At 40.2% G+C, this 13546-nt stretch overlaps 1 protein-coding gene across 1 annotated transcript in view; it reads right to left on the minus strand.

The window, feature by feature from the left end:
• The window catches only part of LOC126236389 (aconitate hydratase, mitochondrial-like), a 171824-nt gene that overhangs the window by 85129 nt on the left and 73149 nt on the right, over positions 1–13546 (minus strand). Inside the window, exon 6 of the mRNA XM_049945675.1 lies at positions 5205–5355. Coding sequence (XP_049801632.1) covers positions 5205–5355 — 151 coding nt within the window. The remainder of the gene's footprint in view (positions 1–5204; positions 5356–13546) is intronic.

Here is a 13546-nt window from a genome sequence, read left to right on the forward strand (position 1 = left end):
AAGGAGTCCCTGTTGTTTCATGCCAGACCTTGCCTTGTCATTGCAGCTCATATGTCAGACTATTCAAAGAATGGTTCATAAATTTCTCTTTCATCCATAGAAAATTCACCTTATGTGACACCTGAGTCCTAATGACTGTGTTCTGCACCTGCAAATTTGAGAATAAGTGTTGTCAAATGTGAGTGACGATGCAAACTTCAATCAGAATCTTTGAATGCCCAATGAAGCCCATTTTCACTTAACTGGTTACATGAATAAGCATAACTCAGGGCTTCAATGCTCCTCTTCACCAGCTTCCATTATACAGGGTGTCCCAGCTGGGACACCCTGTACAGTACCAAAATTACCCTATGGTGTGCAGGGCTGTTTTGTTTTGCAGTGGTAGGTCCTTATTTTTTGGAGGATGAACGAAGCACTGCCATCACTGCGGCATCTGAATGTTATGTCAACATCTAAGAGACATGCCCTCATTTTTCTGATTAAAAAAAGTGTGATTTTTCTAAAACAACATTTTAATTATTGAAATATTTCAATTAGAAAATTTGAGTTTCTGGAAAATTCTTTGCAAACTTTTGTAAATTCCATTCCCTGGACAATAATTTATATTGATTTAAGGACACTAAGCCAATTTTTAATCCAAATATTGTCTCTGCCTAATGTGTAACTCTATGTTTTGAAAACTGTATGCTGTTACAGGCATTTTTAAATAGGTGTTGTGGAACGAAGCCACAGGCAGTCTGCACCCAGTAGTGATCAGATGAAGTTCCAATAAAGTAAAGTCCATGCAGTCAGTCTGTGTTTAAAAATTAGTAATGTAAAGTTCCATGCAGTCAGTCTATGCTAAGATAGTATTGCGTTATGTATATACACTATGGAACAATTATTGTGTGTAGACAAAGTATTAATGCCACATGTTAAATGTTGTCACACTACTTAAAGTCTATATTAGTTTGCTGACCTAGTGTATGAAAAATGTGAAGAATACTACACATTTAATCATGATCATGACAGACAGTTATAAAAATATGCATAAAAATCAGCTAATCATTTCTAATGATGTTATGTACATTTACATAAGAACCATTTAAGGCCCCTTGCAATCAACAAATGAACTTTGTGAAGAAGAGAAAGAAGAAGAAGGCTACCAAAGAACACGACTGACAGGTCAGTAAACCAATATACTATATGCAGGTTCTGCAGGTGATGAACATCGATAAAAACACAACAGTGAATTGCATGTTTGTATAGTCCAAGTATAAGTTAAAATTTATATGTAATGGGATATGAGGATAATCTCAGCATATTGCTTTGTATCAAGGTGATCTGTATTTCCGGTTTTGCGCAGAAAGAGAGTTAGTTAGTTACATGTTCCATTTTTCAATCTCACGGTAACAATTATGATGTGGAACATGTCAAGTGCATAAGAAATGCACACACAAATCAAGGTGTTTTTTTTCCTTCTTTTTTCTTTTATTTTTTTTAAAAAAGCTTAAAATCTTTATTATCTACCCCATTCTCTTAAATGGCACAAAATGCATATATCATACATATAGATTTATGTATTCCTATTCAAGAATTCACCTATGGTACAGAAGGAGTTATCAAGGAGACATGATTTTAATTTATTTTTGAAACTATTACTGCTGTCTGCCAGACATTTTATTTCATCTGGTAATTTATCGAAAAGTTTTACAGCAGCATATTTTACCCCTTTCTGTGCCAAAGAGAGGTTAGGTAGAGAATAGTGTAAGTCCTTCTTTCCTCTGGTATTATAATCATGAATGTCAGTGTTGTTTTTAAACTAGTCCATGTTGTTGAGAACAAATTTCATTATATGTGCTGTGAGGCTGTTGCAAGATTCCTAACCTTTTAAACAGCTGCCTACTAGATGTGCAACTGTGAGCCCCATACATCATTCTAACCACTTTCTTTTGAGCAGTGAATATTTTTTACCTAAGTGTTGAGTTACCCCAAAATGTTATTCTGTATGACATCAGAGAGTGAAAGTATGGAAAACATGTTAGCTTGATAATTTCTACACTCCTGGAAATGGAAAAAAGAACACATTGACACCGGTGTGTCAGACCCACCATACTTGCTCCGGACACTGCGAGAGGGCTGTACAAGCAATGATCACACGCACGGCACAGCGGACACACCAGGAACCGCGGTGTTGGCCGTCGAATGGTGCTAGCTGCGCAGCATTTGTGCACCGCCGCCGTCAGTGTCAGCCAGTTTGCCGTGGCATACGGAGCTCCATCGCAGTTTTAACACTGGTAGCATGCCGCGACAGCGTGGACGTGAACCGTATGTGCAGTTGACGGACTTTGAGCGAGGGCGTATAGTGGGCATGCGGGAGGCCGGGTGGACGTACCGCCGAATTGCTCAACACGTGGGGCGTGAGGTCTCCACAGTACATCGATGTTGTCGCCAGTGGTCGGCGGAAGGTGCACGTGCCCGTCGACCTGGGACCGGACCGCAGCGACGCACGGATGCACGCCAAGACCGTAGGATCCTACGCAGTGCCGTAGGGGACCGCACCGCCACTTCCCAGCAAATTAGGGACACTGTTGCTCCTGGGGTATCGGCGAGGACCATTCGCAACCGTCTCCATGAAGCTGGGCTACGGTCCCGCACACCGTTAGGCCATCTTCCGCTCACGCCCCAACATCGTGCAGCCCGCCTCCAGTGGTGTCGCGACAGGCGTGAATGGAGGGACGAATGGAGACGTGTCGTCTTCAGCGATGAGAGTCGCTTCTGCCTTGGTGCCAATGATGGTCGTATGCGTGTTTGGCGGCGTGCAGGTGAGCGCCACAATCAGGACTGCATACGACCGAGGCACACAGGGCCAACACCCGGCATCATGGTGTGGGGAGCGATCTCCTACACTGGCCGCACACCACTGGTGATCGTCGAGAGAACACTGAATAGTGCACGGTACATCCAAACCGTCATCGAACCCATCGTTCTACCATTCCTAGACCGGCAAGGGAACTTGCTGTTCCAACAGGACAATGCACGTCCGCATGTATCCCGTGCCACCCAACGTGCTCTAGAAGGTGTAAGTCAACTACCCTGGCCAGCAAGATCTCCGGATCTGTCCCCCATTGAGCATGTTTGGGACTGGATGAAGCGTCGTCTCACGCGGTCTGCACGTCCAGCACAAACGCTGGTCCAACTGAGGCGCCAGGTGGAAATGGCATGGCAAGCCGTTCCACAGGACTACATCCAGCATCTCTACGATCGTATCCATGGGAGAATAGCAGCCTGCATTGCTGCGAAAGGTGGATATACACTGTACTAGTGCCGACATTGTGCATGCTCTGTTGCCTGTGTCTATGTGCCTGTGGTTCTGTCGGTGTGATCATGTGATGTATCTGACCCCAGGAATGTGTCAATAAAGTTTCCCCTTCCTGGGACAATGAATTCAGGGTGTTCTTATTTCAATTTCCAGGAGTGTATATCCTCAAAATTAGCAATTATTCTGATTGCAAAAGTTGCTGGATCTAGTCACTGTAGGAGATCCAAAATATGAATTTTCCAATAAAAATTCTCATCTATATGTACACCCGAAAACTTAGTATGCTCTACCCTGGCTGCTGACTTCTGTTGCTGTGTTATATTTATTGAAGGAACTGTGCTCCTCACAGTAGAACATTGGATGTACTGTGTTTTTTCAAAGTTTAGAGCAAGCCCATTTGCAGAAAACCAATTAATGACTTTTCCAACGACCTTATTTGTATCATTTTCAATTGAACTTCCTTTTACTGGATTAATAATGATGCTTGTATCATCAGCAAACAGTGTCAGTTTAGCTTCTTGTTTCAGATAAGAAGGGAGGTCATTCACGTATATCAAGAACAGAAGGGGACCGATGACTCAATCCTGTGGAAAATGTAATTTCACCCCAGTTAGATGAAGTGGAAAACTTTCTTAAATCACTTAAACTGTATAAAGAAACTTTTTGCTTCCTGTCCTGTAGATATGACTTAAACCACTCATATGCTGTTCCATTTATACCGTAGAATTGTAATTCCTGTAACATAATGTCTTGGTTCACACAATCAAATGCTTTAGATAAGTCACAGAAATTTTTTATTGGTGACATATTACTATTTAAAGACTCTATTATGTAGGCAGTGAAACTGTACATTGCTGTTGCAGTAGAACAGCATTTTTGAAATCCAAACTGTGATTTACTAAGTATCACATTACTGTTGAGATGGCTAACCACTCTTGAGTACGCAACTTCCCTGAAGATTTTTGAAAATGTTGTAAGCAAGGATACTGGCTGATAATTATTGACATCTGTGGTGTCTTCTTTTTTGTAGAGAGACTTGACAATGGCATATTTTAACCTGTCTCAGAAAATACCTTGAGTTAGTGATGCATTACAGATGTGAGTTAGAACAACTGCTGTAACTGCTCCACATTGTTTTAATATATTGTTAGAAATGTCATCTACTCTGACAGAACATTTATTTTTCAAAGGTTTAATGGTTTTCCTTATTTCACAAGAGGTTGTTAGATGAAAATGAATCTGACAAAGATTTCTCAAAACTGACTCTTCCATGTACTGTTTGGCTTTTTCTTTCGAACTATTTTCGCCAATTTTTTCACCTAAACTTAAGAAATGGTTGTTAAATACATTAGCTACTTGTGTACTGTGGGACTGTGTAATTAAAAAAGTCATTGAAATAAAAAATCAGTGACAACACCCTTAATACAAATGGTGGCCTGCAACTGAGAACAATGTGGGATCCACTCACAGCGAGGCTGAAGTGGTCACATCAAATGCAGAGTCTACACATGCCCTTATATGGGAATACAGGGAACACCACTTATGTCACAGCATGCAGCTAGGATATATAAGGGCATATGAGCAGCCCCTCTGCAGTTATTCCACTTGACTATGTCTAAGGAGTGCTTGATCAAAAGGTTGTGGGATTTTAACAATTTGATGCAGCTGGAGGCATGTAAACTTTTTATTCAATGGGCCTGCTGTAAAGACTGCTCAAAAGCTAAACACTACTTTACCTTTACATAATTACTGAATATAAATGACAGATTCCATGTACAGTAATGTCTCACTACAAATGTATCAATAGTCAAAAACATTTTACGCTTCTTAATTACCACATGTGAAAGTTCTATCTAGCTTCATTTTGCAAAGGTTTTAGCTACACTATACACACCTTACTTACCAGCACATGAAATGGAATCAACTCCAGGACCATAGTACTCCATAATAGCACCTGTACCTCCCTTAACAGTAAGGATTCCAGCGACTTTCAAAATGACATCTTTAGGTGAAGCCCACCCCTTTAGTTTGCCTGTGAGCTTTACGCCAATCACCTGCAAATTTCATACATATATAGTACATCTTGGAATGAAAAAAGGAATGGAGAACTATGGGTTAAGATTCAACTAATTACCATGAGGCCATTAGAGACAGAACTTTAATCTAGAATGAACAAAAATGAGGAAAGAAGTTCACCACATCTGTTTCAAAGGAACCATCTCGGTACTTGTCCAAAGTAATTAAGAAAAAAATAATAGAAAACCTAAATCTGAATAGGTATTTGAATCCACACCTCCAAAATCCATTTCCCAAGTTGAGCCTTTTAACCTCTGTGTCACCTTGCTTGTTAGTACACCTGGCATCATAACTGTAGGACATGAAATGTTTCACTGTAGACTGTTTTCCAATTATTTTTGAGTCGGCAGTCTTCTGACTGATTGGCTGTGGCCAGCCACGAATTCCTCCCCCGTGCCAAACTCTTCATCTCAGTGTCACACTTGCAACATATGTCCTCATTTATTTGTTGGGTATATTCCAATCTCTGTCTTCCTTTACCATTTTTATCCTCTGCAGCTCCTCCTAGTACCATGGAAGTTATTTCCTGAAGTCTTAAAGCATTTCTTATAATTCTGTCCCTTCTTCTTGTCAGTGTTTTCCATATGATCCTTTCTTTGCTGATTCTGAGAAGAACCTCTCAGTTCTTACCTTATCAGTCCACCTAATTTTCAACATCCTTCTGTAACACCATATCCAAACTGCTTCAGTTCTCTTCTGTTCTGGTTTTCCCAAAGTTATTGATTCACTACCATACAATGCTGTGCTCCAAAGATACATTCTCAGAAACTTCTTTCTCAAATTAGGGTTGTTGTTGTTGTGGTTGATGTGGTCTTCAGTCCTGAGACTGGTTTGATGCAGCTCTCCATGCTACTCTATCCTGTGCAAGCTTCTTCATCTCCCAGTACCTAATGCAACCTACATCCTTCTGAATCTGCTTAGTGTATTCATCTCTTGGTCTCCCCCTACGATTTTTACCCTCCGCGCTGCCCTCCAATACTAAATTGGTGATCCCTTGATGCCTCAGAACATGTCCTACCAACCGATCCCTTCTTCTGGTCAAGTTGTGCCACAAACTTCTCTTCTCCCCAATCCTATTCAAGACCTCCTCATTAGTTATGTGATCTACCCATCTAACCTTCAGCATTCTTCTGTAGCACCACATTTCGAAAGCTTCTATTCTCTTCTTGTCCAAACTATTTACCGTCCATGTTTCACATCCATACATGGCTACACTCCATACAAATACTTTCAGAAATGACTTCCTGACACTTAAATCTATACTCAATGTTAACAAATTTCTCTTCTTCAGGAACGCTTTCCTTGCCATTGCCAGTCTACATTTTATATCCTCTCTACTTCGACCATCATCAGTTATTTTGCTCCCCAAATAGCAAAACTCCTTTACTACTTTAAGTGTCTCATTTCCTAATCTAATACCCTCAACATACCCGACTTAATTCGACTACATTCCATTATCCTCGTTTTGCTTTTGTTGATGTTCATCTTATATCCTCCCTTCAAGACACCATCCATTCCGTTCAACTGCTCTTCCAAGTCCTTTGCTGTCTCTGACAGAATTACAATGTCATCGGCGAACCTCAAAGTTTTTATTTCTTCTCCATGGATTTTAATACCTACTCCGAATTTTTCTTTTGTTTCCTTTACTGCTTGCTCAATATACAGATTGAATAACATTGGGGAGAGGCTACAACCCTGTCTTACTCCCTTCCCAACCACTGCTTCCCTTTCATGTCCCTCGACTCTTATAACTGCCATCTGGTTTCTGTACAAATTGTAAATAGCCTTTCGCTCCCTGTATTTTACCCCTGCCACCTTTAGAATTTGAAAGAGAGTATTCCAGTCAACATTGTCAAAAGCTTTCTCTAAGTCTACAAATCCTAGAAACGTAGGTTTGCCTTTCCTTAATCTTTCTTCTACGATAAGTCGTAAAGTCAGTATTGCCTCACGTGTTCCAGTATTTCTACGGAATCCAAACTGATCTTCCCCGAGGTTGGCTTCTACTAGTTTTTCCATTCGTCTGTAAAGAATTTGTGTTAGTATTTTGCAGCTGTGGCTTATTAAACTGATTGTTCGGTAATTTTCACATCTGTCAACACCTGCTTTCTTTGGGATTGGAATTATTATATTCTTCTTGAAGTCTGAGGGTATTTCACCTGTTTCATACATCTTGCTCACCAGATGGTAGAGTTTTGTCAGGACTGGCTCTCCCAAGGCCGTCAGTAGTTCCAGTGGAATGTTGTCTACTCCAGGGGCCTTGTTTCGACTCAGGTCATTCAGTGCTCTGTCAAACTCTTCACGCAGTATCGTATCTCCCATTTCATCTTCATCTACATCCTCTTCCATTTCCACAATATTGTCCTCAAGTACATCGCCCTTGTATAGACCCTCTATATACTCCTTCCACCTTTCTGTTTTCCCTTCTTTGCTTAGAACTGGGTTTCCATCTGAGCTCTTGATGTTCATACAAGTGGTTCTCTTATCTCCAAAGGTCTCTTTAATTTTCCTGTAGGCAGTATCTATCTTACCCTTAGTGAGATAAGCCTCTACATCCTTACATTTGTCCTCTAGCCATCCCTGCTTAGCCATTTTGCACTTCCTATCGATCTCAGTTTTGAGACGTTTGTATTCCTTTTTGCCTGCTTCATTTACTGCATTTTTATATTTTCTCCTTTCATCAATTAAATTCAATATTTCTTCTGTTACCCAAGGATTTCTGCTAGCCATCATCTTTTTACCCACTTGAGTCTCTGCTGCCTTCACTACTTCATCCCTCAAAGCTACCCATTCTTCTTCTACTGTATTTCTTTCCCCCATTCCTGTCAATTGTTCCCTTATGCTCTCCCTGAAACTCTGTACAACCTCTGGTTCTTTCAGTTTATCCAGGTCCCATCTCCTTAAATTCCCACCTTTTTGCAGTTTCTTCAGTTTTAATCTACAGGTCATAACCAATAGATTGTGGTCAGAGTCCACATCTGCCCCTGGATATGTCTTACAATTTAAAACCTGGTTCCTAAATCTCTGTCTTACCATTATATAATCTATCTGGTACCTTTTAGTATCTCCAGGGTTCTTCCATGTATACAACCTTCTATCATGATTCTTAAACCATGTGTTAGCTATGATTAAGTTGTGCTCTGTGCAAAATTCTACCAGGCGGTTTCCTCTTTCATTTCTTAGCCCCAATCCATATTCACCTACTACGTTTCCTTCTCTTCCTTTTCCTACACTCGAATTCCAGTCACCCATGACTATTAAATTTTCGTCTCCCTTCACTATCTGAATAATTTATTTTATTTCATCATACATTTCTTCAATTTCTTCGTCATCTGCAGAGCTAGTTGGCATATAAACTTGTACTACTGTAGTAGGTGTGGGCTTCATATTTATCTTGGCCACAATAATGCGTTCACTATGCTGTTTCTAGTAGCTTACCCGCATTCCTATTTTCCTATTCATTATTTAACCTACTCCTGCATTACCCCTATTTGACTTTGTGTTTATAACCCTGTAGTCACCTAACCAGAAGTCTTGTTCCTCCTGCCACCGAACTTCACTAATTCCCACTATATCTAACTTAAACCTATCCATTTCCCATTTTAAATTTTCTAACCTACCTGCCTGATTAAGGGATCTGACATTCCACGCTCTGATCCGTAGAACGCCAGTTGTCTTTCTCCTGATAACGACATCCTCCTGAGTAGTCCCCGCCCGGAGATCCGAATGGGGGACTATTTTACCTCTGGAATATTTTACCCAAGAGGACGCCATCATCATTTAATCATACAGTAAAGCTGCATGCCCTCAGGAGTATTTACGGCTGTAGTTTCCCCTTGCTTTCAGCCGTTCGCAGTACCAGCACAGCAAAGCCGTTTTGGTTATTGTTACAAGGCCAGATCAGTCAATCATCCAGACTGTTGTCCTTGCAACTACTGAAAAGGCTGCTGCCCCTCTTCAGGAACCACACGTTTGTCTGGCCTCTCAACAGATACCCCTCCGTTGTGGTTGTACCTACGGTATGGCTATCTGTATCGCTGAGGGACACAAGCCTCCCCACCAACGGCAAGGTCCATGGTTCATGGGGGGGGGGGGGGGGGGGGGCAAAATTAGGTGTTTGTGTTTGATATTAGTTGACTTCTTGTGGCAGGAATGCCCTCTTTGCCTGTGCTACTCTGCTTCCTGTGTCCTCCTTGCTTTGTCCAACATGGGTTATTTTGCTGTTGAAGTATCTGAATTCTTCAGCTTCATGACCACCAATTTTTATGTTAATCAAACAATAGTAAATCCAGGATAGAATGTTACAATATTATTAAAAGGGTATTCGCTATTCACCATATAGTGGAGATGCTGAGTTGCAGATAGGCACAACAAAACAACTGTCACAAAACAACAGTGACAGTTTTTTGTTGTGCCTATCTGCGACTCAGCATCTCCACTATATGATGAGTAGCAACTAAACTTTTCATAATTTTTATGTTAAGTTTCTTGCTATCCTCATTTCTGCTAATTCTCATTACTTCTGTCTTTCTTTGGTTTATGCTCAATACAGATTTTGTACTCATTAAACTCTTCATTCCATTTTACAGATTTTGTAATTCTTCTTTATGTTCACTGAGGATAGCAATGTCATCATCTTATCACTGATATCCTTTCACCCTGTATTTTAATCCCACTCTTGAATCTTTCTTTTATTTCTGTCATTGCTTCTCTCATATGTAGATTGAACAGTAGAGATAAAGTATGGCACTCCTGTCTTACTCCCTTTTTAATCTGAACACTTTGTTCTTGGTCTTCCAGTCTTATTGTTCCTGTGATATCGGACACTCGGTTGGCCTTACTTTCAAATGTGTGTGCCGCCAGTTACGCTGCTATATTTCCACAGCTGCAGTTGTGGCACGAGGGTGCTGCCATGAATGATTACACCACTATCAACGAAATGCAAGCATTCTCTTTCCGGAGCTCCAGCAATGGGTGTACTTGAGTTCGAACATCCATGCACTGACCCATTTTTGTGTGTTTGCCAGTTGAATAACATTTACAGACTTTCTTAGTGGCTAGGGCTCAACATATTTTGAACAGGCATTGCACTGAAGAGAGATTTACAAATCTTTTGTATCTGTACATATTTCTACATTCAGATTTACTGTTGGCAAATTGACACTGCAACTAGCACAATGAATTTATGTATTATTTTTACTATTTGTTATTAGATGTAGAATAAATTAATATCTTGATTTTCTGTTCATCAATGGCATCTGTTCCTTGCTCCTGTATCCACTGGAGAACCACACTGCATGCAAGGAAGTCATAACAGTTCCCTCTTGGTTCTTGTTTATACTGTATATTACTTGTCTTTCTGTATAGCTTACTCCCATTTTTGTGAGAATTTTGAACATCTTGCACCATCTGACATTGTCAAATGCTTTTTCCAGGTCAACAAATCCTATGAATGTGTCTTAATTTGTCTTCAGTCTTGCTTTCATTATCAAATGTAACATCAGGACTGGTTCTACAGTGCCTTTACCTTCCTGAATACAAAATGATCATCTAACAATTCTTCAATTTTCTTTTTCATCATATGTATATTATACTTGGAAGCAACTTGAATGCCTGTTATGCTGACTGTGTGATAGTTCTCGCATTTATCTGCTCTTGCAATACTCAGAACTGAAGGGTGATATTTTTGTGAAAGTGTGATGGTATGCCACCAGCCTCATAGATTCTACACACCAACTTGGTTGCCACTTCCCCCAATGATTTTAGAAATTACAGTGGAATGTTATCTGTCCCTTCTGCCTTGTTTAATCTCAAGTCTTCCAAAGCTCTTTTAAGTTCTGATTCTAATACTGGTTTCCCTATTTCTTCCCTATAAACTCCAGTTTCTTCTTCTATCAAATCAACAGACAATTCCTTCTCCTCATAGAGGCCTTCAATGTACTCTTCTTAACATATCCTCTCTCCATTTAACAACGAAATTCCCATTGCATTCTTAATGTTGCCACTGTTGCTTTTAATTTTACCGAAGACTGTTCTGATTTTTTGTATGCTGAGTCAGTCCTTCTGACAATCATTCTTTTTCAGTGTCATCATGTCTTTCCTGCAGGTATTTAACCTTGGCTGCTTTGCACTTCCAATTCATTTCATTCCTGAGTGATTTATGTTGCTGTATTCCTGTCTTTCCCTGAAAGTTTTTGTACTTCTTTTATTGAGCAATTCAAGTATTTCATCTGTTACCCAAGGTTTCTTTGCAGTTACCTACTTTGTATCTATATTTTTCTTTCCCATATATGTGATTGCTCCTTTTTGAAATGTCCATTCCTCTTCAACAAAACAGCCTACTGTCATTTTCCTTAACACAATATCAACATCTTTAGCAAACTTCAAATGCATCTCATCATTTCTCAGTACTTTAGTATCCCACTTCCTTCTTGCATATGATGCTCTATAACTTCAACCTGCTCTTCATTATTACTAAATTATGATCTGAGTCTATGCATGCTCCTGGGTACACCTTAGGGCCCAGTATGTGATTTCAGAATCGTGTCTGACCAAGATGTAATCCAACTGGAGTCTTCACATATCTCCAAGTTTTCCCAAGTGTAGCTCCTACTCTTGTGATTTTTAGTGGTTTATTTGCTATTACTAACCGGAATTTATTGCAGGACTCAATTTGTCTTTTCCTCTCTCATTCCTCGTACCAAACCCATATTATCCTGTAATTCTTTCTTCTATCCCTTTCCCTGTAACAACAGTTCCAATCCCCCATGATTATTAGATTTTCATCTCCCTTTACGTACTGAATTACATGTTCAATAGCCTCATATACTTAATCTGTCTCTTCATCTCCTGCAGGTGACAAAGACATACGTACCTGAAGTATTGTTGGTGGTGTTGGTTCACTGTTGAATCTAATAAGAACAACTGTATCACTGAGCTGTTCACAACAACTCACTCTCTGCCCTGCATTCCTATTCGTAATGAATCCTACTCCTGTTACACCATTTTCTGCCGATCCTTATATTACCCTATATTCATCTGCCAGAAATCTTTATGTTCTTTCCATTTCACTTCTCTGACCTCTACTACATCTAGACTGATCTAGCCTACATGACTCAAAGTACCTCTAGCGTCTGCAACTAGAAAGTAGAATTCAAATTTAATGATCAGGATATAGTTTAACCATAATATGATAAACCTTTTAAAATACTCGCTGAGCTCTTGTTAATTTGAGCATTTCAAGAAAACATTAAGTGGGAAAAATTAAATAACTGGGACAGTAAAGTGACTTTTTATGCCACACAGGAATTTAGAAAATGCCACCTGTGACAAGAAAAGATAGAAACTAAGTTTATGATTTTTAACAGTTAAAGTTTCCTTATCAAGAACTTAGAATAAAGAAAGAATGAGAGAAAATCAAACAATGGAAAATCCAGGATGGAATAATGACAGTATTATGAAAAGGATGGATTGCTACTCACCATATAGTGGAGATTTTGAGTCGCAGACAGGCACAAGAAAAGACTGTTATACATCTGAGCTTTCAGCCAAAAAGCCTACTTCTAAAGTAGAAACACATACACACATTCCAGCAAACGCAATTCACTCACACATGACCACTGTCTCTGGCCACTGAGGTTTCACTGCAAGCAACTGCACACGCCATGCCCTTCACAGTGGTTTGCTTAGTAAGGATGTAGATGTAGATGTAGATAGAGGTACTGACGTAGCCGTCTTTGAAGTGGAGGTCAGCCTTGAGGAAGATGGCTTGTGGGGCTGAGGAGGACCAGCTGAAATAAGTGGGGGAGAAAATGTTGAGGTTCAGGAGGAATGTGGATAGGATGACCTCACTCTCAGTCCAGGTCACACAGGTGTCATCAATGAATCTGTACCAGGTTATGCGTTGGGTTTCTGGTTGGTTAGGAGAAATTCCTCTAGATGACCCATGAATAGGTTGACAAAGGATAATGCCACGTAGGTGTCCACTGTTGTACTGTGGATCTGTTTCTAGGTCATGCCTTCAAAGATGAAGTAACTGTGGATGAGGATATAGTTGGTCATGGTGACCAGGAAAGGGGTTGTAGGTTTGGAGACAGTCGGGCACTGGGAAAGGTAATGTTCAATAGCAGGAAGGCCATGGGCATTAGTGTAGGGGAAGGTGGCATCAATAGT

The sequence above is a fragment of the Schistocerca nitens genome, chromosome 2 (genome assembly GCF_023898315.1).
Source record: "Schistocerca nitens isolate TAMUIC-IGC-003100 chromosome 2, iqSchNite1.1, whole genome shotgun sequence".
Classification (NCBI taxonomy): domain Eukaryota; kingdom Metazoa; phylum Arthropoda; class Insecta; order Orthoptera; family Acrididae; genus Schistocerca; species Schistocerca nitens.